This window comes from Rhagoletis pomonella, unplaced genomic scaffold, assembly GCF_013731165.1.
Source record: "Rhagoletis pomonella isolate Grant_MI unplaced genomic scaffold, Rhpom_1.0 Rhpom_scaffold_00006, whole genome shotgun sequence".
Classification (NCBI taxonomy): Eukaryota; Metazoa; Arthropoda; class Insecta; order Diptera; family Tephritidae; genus Rhagoletis; species Rhagoletis pomonella.
Genome location: NW_023458560.1, coordinates 73,969,731 through 73,980,862, shown reverse-complemented (window position 1 = coordinate 73,980,862; position 11,132 = coordinate 73,969,731). Strand labels below are relative to the sequence as shown.

Here is an 11,132-nt window from a genome sequence, read left to right as displayed (position 1 = left end):
TTCGCGTTGGAATGCTTTAAGCTCGAAAGAAAAGCACCAAACGCTTAAAGCAATACAAAGTAATCTAATCACTGAGCTATGCAATGGATGCGTATACATATGCCCATATAGTTATGTACATAAATACTTCTTAAAATATCTCATCTTATTGGCAAAAAGATAAATAAAAAATTGTAATACCCAACCATTAAATCACAACCGATAATCCCAAGTCAAACCAACCAATAAAGCAACCAAGCGGCCGATCCAATAAACCGTTGTCAAACCGGCTACGCCAAGGGTTGTGCCGCTGGCCAGCTGATAAATGTGAAATGCAGGAAGCAAGCTCCGAAGGGATGCTCGTTGAGCTAGAGGAAATACACGCACGCGTCGTGTTCGGAGGCATTCTTGCACGGCACGTGCAACGCTCGACTTGATTGCGGCAAAGGAATAAAAGACCTGCCAATGCCTAAGGCTACCACCGGCTAACCTGGCTGTTTAGTCAACCACCAGTTTATGCTAAAAAGGCGTACGCTGGTGCATTTTACCCCCCGGGGAGGGTGGAAAATGACACTTTGTTCCTCATTTAGCGCATCGACGACGTAATGATTCGATTATTTACGCTTCCCATTGTACTTTGGGTATTTTGAGAGCTACACAATGAAGGATTGCTATTGATTTGGTTGACTTTATTTTTTTTTTTTTTGTATTCAAAGCGTTTATGCGCGGTTGAGTGATTTTGTAACAGAAAAAGAGGGAGGGTTGATAAATCGAAAAAAGTATCGTAGGGCTATTCAATACACTTAGGAATAAAAATATAGGGCGCATAAATAATGATAATGTGGAAAAATGATGTATGATGGAAACAATTGCTTTTTGTAAAGAAAATTGAATTATGGGAGTATTGAAAAGTTTTTGTTATTAAAATAATATGCGAATAAGGAATTTTATTATGAATTCAATAGCCCAGCAACTTCATACGACTGAAGTGATATTGAGACAAATTTTAACGGATATAAAAACATTTTACTTAAAAACTTTTCGCCATTTCAGGGGAATTTTCCGGACCCGGCATAATTCTAGCTCCCGATGATAGACCTAGATCCATATAGTAAAACCTCCAAACTATTTTGTATTATCAGGTGAAATTTTTGTTCATGTTATGGTTTGCAATCTTTTGCCTGAATGCTTTTAGAACAAGTGGAAAAGGGGGAAAAATGTATATCAGAGCGAAATATGCAGTTTTACGAGGTATAATTCTTATATTTCAACCCATTAGCTCTCTCAAATGGGGGTCTTGTTACCTCTTTTTTTTGGATAGCTTGAATAAAATGGCATTTAGTAGTCGCTAGAGGGTTACAATTTTGTAGAAAATTATACGCCGTAAAATTTCATTATGGGTATTCTCAGACAAAGTCTTAATGCAAAGAATATTAAAGTCCACAGAAACTAAAAAAAAAAATATGTCCCCTTGATTCTAATTATAGCGAGGAATGCGATACTGATGGTTCAAGCCAAAGTTATATTTATGAACAAGCAAGCCATGCAGAGTCCGCAATAATCTCCGGAAGCCTTTACTGGAGGATGCCGAGTATACTTTGAAGTGCCATCAAATTACAACTTAAGAAATTTTTATTACATGACAGTTGAGAAGTGCATGTGAAAGAAAATTTTGAACATGCAGCAGTACATAGCATGCATTTGGGCGCTTGTTGTTAGTAGTCGCGCCTAAAGAGTGGTGGTAGTGGTAATGCAAATTTGTATGGTAAGTATAATGGTAATGGTGATGGTAATGTTGAAGGCAATGGAAATGGTAATAAAGGTGGTAGTGGTGACGGTAGTGGCAAGGTTAATGGTAATTGCAATCATTAACCTGTTCACCAATTTTAGTAAAAAATAGCTTGTTTCCTTCTGTTAGTTTTCATATTACTTAAATTCAAAAAAAGGAATTATCTTTCACTTAAAGTGCTTTCGCGTAACTGGCTATAAGTAGAAATTAAATCATTCATTTACAGCATTAACTCTTAAAAATTAGCAACTTTCAAAGCTTTATTTCAATCTTAAACACTTTAAAACTAACTTGCGTATGAGTGTATTTTTCAATCTCAATAGAAAACAATCTCATCTACTTATGTTTGTATTTATGTATCACTCCAATTATCTCAATTACAACAGCGGTATGTCGTCTTTATCATTTTCCTCACACAGTGATTGTTCGTCTGCCGACCCTCTACACCCCGGTTTGTTTCGCCTCAGGCTAGGTAATGAAAGCTTCAAACGATTTCCCACCGTACTTGCACTAGCGGTGCTGCTGCCATTCTGCGTTGCACTTTCGGGATGGAAGTTTGCAATTATCGAGTTGCTGTCCTCAGCACCGCCATCATTCTGATTCTTTTTCAATAATTTTCTCACCCAAATGACTTTGAGTGGTTCTCTATGTCGATAGATGGCGCCCGTCACGATGGCGATAAGCAGTAGCGCAAATATAAAAAAGAGCGCTATGGATTGACGTGGATTGGTTTCTGGCTTCGGTTGCCATTGCCAGGTGTGCTTTGTGGTATTGGTTCGCGTTCGAATTGCTGAAAGAGTTATACATTGATAATAATTTTTTTTTGTGGTTTAACAATCTTGACAGTTCTGAGTCCGCGATCACTACAGAGAACTTTAATTTAGAACTATTCGTCTTGTATTATCTATTCATTCGTATCAGGCAGGTTCTGCAATACACTTCCGAGTGAATTTCAACCAAATACAATTTTAGTTCAAGGGGACTTTGATTAAAATTCATTGAATTGAAGTGGAAGAAAATATGCGCTATCATTTGAGCTGGTGCTAACCTGTATCGATATTCCTCCCAGAGGGATTTTATCCTTGAATCAAAGTTGCTCTCAAGAATAAAGCTATCTTGCAAATAAAAACCTTAGAAAGCATTTACTAAGATCTCGGCGCCCTAGTCTTGTGGAACTTACATGAAAAAGCTACACAAGCTAAGCAACTGGAGCACGTGGCGCACAGCGGACTATCTCACAGTGACATTCAACCAAATGCTGAACGTAGCGACTGACGAGGTGACAGGCAGAATTCCCGCAGCGCAAATAGCTTTTATATCCAGGGAAGCCGATTAGTTGACCGACTTAAGGACTCGACACTCTGGAGTTCTGTAGGACTTCGATTTCATCCCTGATCATGCGGATTACCGCGCCAACGCAATGGCTCCAACGAGCTTCTTTTCTGCTCAATTTGCCCTCAGGGGAGTTTTGGGAGCTGTGGAATTTAAGTAAACTTATTCACGGATGGATCGAAACTAGACGGCAGGCTTGGTGGAGGGCTCTTCTGTCGAGAGCTGTCCATCAGTACTAAGTTCAGGCTTCCAGATTGCCGGTATTTCACGCAGAAGTGGCTCCTATCAAGATGGTGGTCCAGTCACTGCTCTGAAATGCGATGAGAGTCAGGGAGGTGAGCATTTATTCTCATAGCCAAGCGGTTAAGGAATGTTTGCTCTTTCTCTCTCAGTCGTGTCAGAATACTTCTGTATTAAACTCATTTGGGTTCGGGGTCACAGTGACATATCGGGTAACTGTTTGGCTGAAGAATTGGCTAGGTGAGGTACACTTGAAACGGTATCGCCCGATAAAGAACTCCTGGGGGAGCCATTGATCACTTGTGGTTCACTATTGGATAGCTGAGTTGTCAGTTCAGCGAGCGCTGGGCGAAAAATAGGACATGCGAGATAGCTAGGTTCTTCCGGCCAGGGGTGGACAGGGGACGGTCAAGGTCATTCTACACACTTACAAAGCCACAGCTGTCACTTTTGGTGGGGGTTTTAACGGGTCACTGTCCAATCATGATGAACGAGTTGAGATCGAAGCTAATCTTCTACGTATGTTATTATATGAAATATAATTAAAAAATTAACATAGCTTAGCTACTCACTTTCATTACGCGGCAGTTCCATCGTAACGCCTTTAGATACCATGCGGTTAGTCGTAGCTCCAGTAGTTGTTTCCAGCATAGGCTGTGTGTAAATTATGGTTTTTGTTGTGGGCTTACGAGTGGTTGAGATAGTTGATCGTTTTGTTGTTGCGGTTGTTGTTGTTCTTATTATTTTAGTTGTTGACGGCGTTGCAGGTTTTCTAGTTGTCGTTGTTGTGGGCGTTGTACGTTTTGTGGTTGTTTTTTTTGTTGTTGTGCGCGTAGACGTAGGCGGTGTAGGCTTACGAGTAGTTGTTGTGGTTCTGGTTGTGCTTGTTGTTGTTGGCTTACGGGTGGTTGTTGTAGTTGTCGTAGAGGTTGAGCTCGTACTAGCGGTTGTGGGCCTGCGAGTTGTTGTCGTAGTGGTAGTTGTTGTACTAGTAGTAGGTGTTGCCTTTTGGGTTGTTTTTGCTGTTGTTGTAGTCGTTGTTGTTCTCGGCGTGGTAATGATGGTTTTCTGCGTTGTTGATGGTGTTGTAGTTGTAGTTGTAGTTGTAGTTGATGATGTGGTATTTTCCGTTGTCGTTGTGGTATTTGCTGTTGTCGTTGTGGTTTTGGATGTTGTGGAAATCTGATCGTCATCTGCCGCATCTAAGGAGATTCAGGAATAAGTACTGAATTTCGAGTTAGACTTCAAATTTCTTTGTAAGTAGCTTACCTAAGCAGACCTTGATGTAATCGGGACAGCAGTCATCCTCTGCAATACAACTGTCGTGGCAACTGCATAGACCAATCAGTCGACTTGCGTTGCGCATTATGCCAAAGTTTGATTCCTGGCCACAACGTGAATCGCAGGACAAAGTGTCGTAGAGCGACGCCTCTGCAGGGAAAATACACAGTTATTTCATTGCCTGTTGTAAAGTTATTCATAGATACTCGTAAAAATAGAAAGGCAGCTCACCAGTAGTTGTAGGCTCATACTCAGCGGAGTCATCCGGCCCGTCATCGTGATTATCCAAGGATTTACACTCGGTTCCGGTCATTATTTTAACATCGTCTATAGCAATATCACTGAGGTGATTTTTAGCGCCATCTGCAACGAAGACTATTTGAAAATCGTCCTCCATTTCATCGATATTGAAATGCGCCTCAATCCAGTTATTTCCCTGAGTTCCCGACATTGTAAATTTTACATAGCTGCATATATGTATAAGATTTTGAAACATTAACCAATCGATCCGCCACTTTCACTCTAACAAAGCAACATACTTATCCTTATTCTCTATAACCTCCGACAACATCTTCGTCACCGGCTTCACGTAGACATTCAAATTACCCACACCAGCGCCATACATGAGGTAGTAAAATTGGAAACAACATGCCGTCATAAGGCTTATATCTCGCCCATAAATGGGCGATGTGAGCGCTGCAGGCGCTGTGGTGGCGCCAAAGCTTTCCATCAGCATGTAATGGCCGCCACTTGCTGTCATTGTTGTGTGATCGTGTTTCGGACCGGTATGAAAAGATGTAAACACATTGACGGCCATGGCGCGACGCCATTTGAAACTCTCTGACACATCCACCACCCAACCACAGATGTCGCTGGATTCGAAATCGCATTCATGACTGACGGTGTTGGAGTGCTCTGTAAGAAGTGAAGAAGTAAAGATATGATTTCGCCTGATAATCGATCATTTAATCCACAATTGAATAATTATATGGTGTTACATAATAAAAAAAAATCCACGACCGTTTTAAATGACCTAGTACAGGTCGTAGGGCTGGCCGAGTAATTCGGGAAACCGTTTTCAAAATTTTTCTAATATCCTCAAATTCTTAAACTTCCCTTAAAAACTATTGACGCATGACTTCCGGCACTAGAAAATTTTTAGCTCGGTTATTTTTCAACCAATTTTAAGTTTTTATATGACTTACAAAAGAAGAATATTTTTACTTTTTTAGGCAACAATAACTTTTTTGTGCAAATTTTAAATATACTTCTGCAACATTTTTTGCCAAAATTTCAAAACAAGGCAGTCTACTTTAGTCATGACTTCGAAAAGAATATTTAATTTAAAACTAAGTACTACTCATTAACACCAATCAAAAAATTATTAACTTACGACGTTTTTTATAAAGAGACAAATTAAATTTTATTTTGATTTCCACTAGACTATTGAAATCTAAAGGTGAATCCAATGCGACTGATTCAAATTTTCTGTAAAATCTTAAAGAAGTAATTTTGGAAAAATCTTAAAAAAAATTCAAAACTTCCAAAATTTTGTTGATTTTTATAAATGGTACTTAGTTTTACTCGGAATAAAACATTATTTTTAATTATTTATGACTTGAAGAAATTATTTGCTTTTAAAATTCTGGAAAAAAATGTTGTCGAAGTGGGAAAATAATGAAAATTGGTGTAAACTTCAGATCTATTCCAAAAATTGTCCACACATTTACAATATGCTCACAAAACTTATTACTTTTTTTTAAATAATACAAATATTCTTCTTTCCAAAGCCATATAAAAACAAAAATTTTAAGCACAAATTCGTTAATTACTCGGGCTGGTCGAGTACTATGTAGGTCACTTAAAAAGTTCATCTTCAGAGTGTTATCAACAATTTTATAATGAGCTCGAGGCCATTTTTTAAATGAAAATTTATTGTGGAAAAGCAACAATAATTTGAAAAAAATGGTAGAAGTGATAGCTATTTCGGAAATCACCACATTTCCTCATCAGACTTCTTTCAGTAGTATTCGAACCGACGATCCCACTGACTCAGCCAGTTGCCTATGCACCGTGTTCAGAGTGTTATTTTTTATAAACATATAATTTATTCCTTAACCAAAACCGTATAAATCCAAGTTTCAATCGTTGTACACTTAAAAAAAAAGCAACAAACTTTCGTAAAAATTTCGAGCTTTTTAAATAATTTTTTTTAATATTCGGAGTATGCAGTTTTGTAGCCTATTTAATTTTAGTATAGCAAAGAGCAATTATGAATATCTGGGACTGACCGTTGATTACTTGATTACTGACACCTTGTATGATGACAATGTCAGTCATTTTCTTCCATACGAAGGATTTATGTTCAACGCTTTTTTTACATTGAAAAAAGAGTAACACCCTTAACAGATGCAGATATTTTAATTTTTTACTTATGTATTTTTTTCAGGCAATCGGTACTACAGGCTTTGGCAAACCTAGTCATGGAGGGATACTCAGTTGAACAACGCGTAAAAGTGATTCAAGCCCAAATGTTCCTAGATAAAGATTACAACATTGTGCGTAGTAAGCGATTCTTTTGGGATGCTGCCACAGAAGCGCTTATTTGAAACCTAGCATTCTACGATCCCATTCATTTCAAAGACAAGGTTTGTCATACATATCTACATCACCCTTGGAACAATGTGGTATTCTTTGAGGTTTGAGGTTCCTTGGTTAGCTCCGTGAGGTAAGGTCAAATATTCCAGTAATATGGAGAAATTAAGTTAACAGCTCCCGCTTGCCTCACTGGCCGGAGATGATATGCAGGCACGAATAGTATTTGAGAAGGAATTCAGGATTGAAAAGGGCATAAAAGTAGCATGGAATACTTAAGTTCTGTAAAGGCGCCCCCAGTTAAGTACACTGCATTGGTACACCGACGGCTCGAAAAGTCCAGGAGCATCGCTGCAGGCATAAACGGTTTCGCTTTGGCTTTGGTATGCTTGCAGGCCCTATTAATTGTCCGCACCTCCTCATGAAAATTCGTCTTAATATTCGCTCACGAATTCGCCGTTGTAAAGAATTGTTTTTTTGTAGGTGTTGCTATAACTATTAACGGGATGAATGCTCCTTTAAGGAGGACTCTATATCAATTTAATGCTTATTCTTCTAAATACTTTAGATTTCGTTTTTTTATTCTAAGTTTACTTTTAAGAATTTACTCATGAGGCACTTGTCATAAGGGCTTATTGTGTGTTATGTGGTAAACAGAATTACCGAGGATAGCGGGTAACGGGTTAACGGGAAGCCGCTGTCAAAATTAGAGCACATTGAATGGCATGAAACGGCACAGCCATCTTTTACGCAATTTTGTTTACCCGATCGAATTTTTCGACTGTAATGGATCAGCTTTTCGCCACCCATCACCCCCATACCCGTTATCAGCTGCATTTCTGTTTACCACATTACTTATTTTACTTACTCCGACAAAAGCCCAGCGGACGATCCCAATCCGTGCCGTTACAATAAGCATAGCGATTACCAGCCAAATCAAAGCCCTCTGAGCAATAAAGACCGATATGATACTGATCAATATATTGAATTCTGCCATGCTCAGGATTCTCCGAGGGAATGGTGCAACCGGGCTCTGAAAGAAAAAAAATATCGAATTATCTGAACTGCTTAACTACTATAAATTGACACGCTTGAGAATATTCCAGAAATTTAAGTGGGCTTTCACAAAATGAACACTTGTGTGCTTTAGTGAACTGCTATTGGAAATCCAAAGCACGCGTTATGTATTTTGGGGTTCTCGTCTTTTGACTCAGCTCTAACCATTATTAGATCAAGTCTAGAAATCTGAATGTGTCCGCTGAGTAGGTACACAGTTCTCACTTTAGCGCTCGCTTTGCACTCACTCGCACATATCGGCCGATTGCCATTCCATTTGCCCCGATTGCACTGCGTCCGCCTATCGCCGATCAACTTGAAGCCATAATTGCAATAATGTTGCAACAACATATTACGCCGTTTTGAAGCTGAGAAACCATTTTTCAGCGGTTCAGGATCTTCACATGGCACTCGTGATCGCATCGTATATAAACCATCTGCCTTGTGGAGCCAATGGAAGAGAAGACACAATAGAATGAGCAGATGAAAATGCTGCAGGTATCTGCTGAGTAACGGTGTAGACATTGCGCTGATTTATTTTATGGTTGTTACTTTTTTTTGAATTTAAAGTTTCGAAAAATTTTAAATACTTTGGATTGAGTAGAAGTAATTAAATTTAGCTGTTTCCTCTCAGCATTCGCAATGGCCACTGATAGGCGGGGTAGTATTTCCAGATTTATGCTGACGGTTAGGCGAGAGATTTAATGTACTTACGTTTAGATGTATGTACATAAGTGCACACATACATATGTATTTATATACACTTCGATTCATTCGAGTTGTTCGCTTTTACTGTTTGTAACTGATAAGCATAGCGGCGCTAAGGCGCAAAGGCGTAAACGCTTGTATTTAGTGAGTTTAGCAGAAAGAAATTAAGTCATACAAAGGCAAGTAATACAAATACCCGATAAATTGTTTGAAAAAACCAATGATTTTTTATCGTTGCTCTCGCCCGCATACACACCAATATATATACATACATATACTAGGCGACAAATAAAAGTGTACACCTAATTTGCTGTAATATAATATTCACAATTATTTTAATGCAAATTTTTGTGCATTTATTATTTATGAAAATATAGTTCATTCTATAATATAACCCATATGAGTCAGACTTTATATAAAACTGACAAAAATTCAAAAAAAATTCATCAAAGTTTTCAACTTCTTATTCAGAAATTCTAGAAAATTTTCGAGTATGCAGTTTTGTATCCCATTCAGTTTAAGTCAATCAAAGAGGAAGGAAGCTTCAACCGGCTAAAAAATCTCTCTGATTTGTGCGATTTTTTTTTTTTTGGAGACTGCTTTTTCGTTTTAGTTTTTTTTTTTATGAAACGAGTGCAATTTACATAAAACACTGGCGTAATTTTTTTTTTCAATTTCATAAGGAATTCATGCCCATATGGAAAGTATGCGAAAATCCGTCACCAAACAAAATTTTTTTAGGCGGTTGAAACTTGCATTTCCGTAGACTTAACTTGAATGGGCTACAAAATTGCATACTCGAAAATTTTCTACAAATTCTGAAAAAAAAAGAATTTTTGTGGGCTTTATGTAAAATGTAAAATTTTGATTCATATGGTTTATATGTATTATAGAATGGAGTAAATATATTTTCATAAATAATTAATGCAAAAAAGATTCCATGTAAATATTATATTAGAACAAGGTGCGTGCTTTCATTTGCCGCCTAGTGTATGTAGAAATATAGATATTTTAGGGTGGTTCTAAAACACAAACGAAAATAAGCTGTTTAAAATTTCCTTGCTGTCACGCCCAGAATTATGAAATATAAGGAGACCGGTGTTTTATACTAAGGACCCTTTTTTCGACCGCCTGTTAAAATGTATTTTGTTGCTAAACAAATCGACTGCTTTATCGACTGTGAACGACAAATTTGACGGGCAGTCAAAGCACCCGGTAACTTTAACAGGCAATCTAGACAACTCCTGACGTCCGAGAGAAAAACTAAATACGCAGCTTTAGTATTTTTTGGTCTCTAGCATCGTGAATTGACTGTCGTACGGTAGTTAGTAAAAGTTTGAAGTTAAATTTGTATCATATTTACATTCTTTGAAGATTTTTGAAGGGTAATGTATTTGTTCAATCGCAAATATTTATTTTTAACGATTTTTTGGAAATTCTACTAAAAAAGTGTTTTCTTCATATGAAATATAGGAAATCTTGAAACCACGGCGGCACGGCTAAATGTTAACCGGTGTCAAAGAAAAAAAAAAAATAAAAAACCGAATCTCCTTATTTTCGATATTCTTCTTTCATGGGGGCAGCTGGTAAAAAAATTTTGGACCACCCAAATGTATATACATATACATATATTTAAATATGCCCTGTCGGAAGAATCAGATACTTCAGAATATCGCAAACTAGAAGAACTGATTACGTCATTAAAACGGGAATTAAAAAAACCGATTTCAATACTGACTTCCGAAATTGAAGAGTACCGTTAGTTTCTTCAAAATCCAAAGATCTGAACTAAACCAAATTAGTAGGCATGGGACCACCCTTGATGAACAACCTTTCCTCTAAAAAAAGATTTATCAAAAACGGTTAACGTAGTGCAAAATTATCCGGTAACATATATAAAACAAGTAATTTTTAGCAAAAAAAAACCGACTTAAAAAAAATATATATATGTCTATATATTTCATGATCCAACGATCGGATCTAAACCAAATTAGTATGGGACCACCTCTGAGACACTACCTTTCCGTTGCAAAATTCAATTATTCAAATCGGTTGACGTGGTACAAAGTTATGCGGTAACATACATAAAAAAAAAAAAAAAAAAAAAAAATATTCCACGAACTGATAACCTCCTCCTTTTTTGGAAGTCGGT

The 11,132-nt window shown here is 37.6% G+C and overlaps 1 protein-coding gene across 1 annotated transcript; it reads right to left on the bottom strand.

Moving 5' to 3' along the window:
* Nucleotides 1–1,996: 1,996 nt before the first annotated feature.
* On the bottom strand, nt 1,997–8,939 carry LOC118741286. The gene is made up of 7 exons (XM_036473205.1): nt 8,521–8,939; nt 8,085–8,249; nt 5,161–5,536; nt 4,853–5,088; nt 4,610–4,771; nt 3,913–4,542; nt 1,997–2,558 (listed from the first exon to the last, which is right to left on the bottom strand). The coding sequence occupies exons 1-7, from the start codon at nt 8,795–8,797 to the stop codon at nt 2,146–2,148; spliced, it is 2,259 nt and encodes a 752-aa protein (XP_036329098.1). The 5' UTR covers nt 8,798–8,939; the 3' UTR covers nt 1,997–2,145.
* Between the last annotated feature and the right edge of the window lie 2,193 nt (nt 8,940–11,132).

Excerpts from the sequence above, each read along its gene's own strand:
- LOC118741286 (XM_036473205.1), bottom strand. The coding sequence starts at position 8,797 with ATGTCTACACCGTTACTCAGCAGATACCTGCAGCATTTTCATCTGCTC. Across the intron at positions 4,543-4,609 it reads TTACATCAAGGTCTGCTTAG|ATGCGGCAGATGACGATCAG; the intron begins GTAAGCTACTTA and ends GAATCTCCTTAG. Across the intron at positions 2,559-3,912 it reads GGAACTGCCGCGTAATGAAA|CAATTCGAACGCGAACCAAT; the intron begins GTGAGTAGCTAA and ends TAACTCTTTCAG.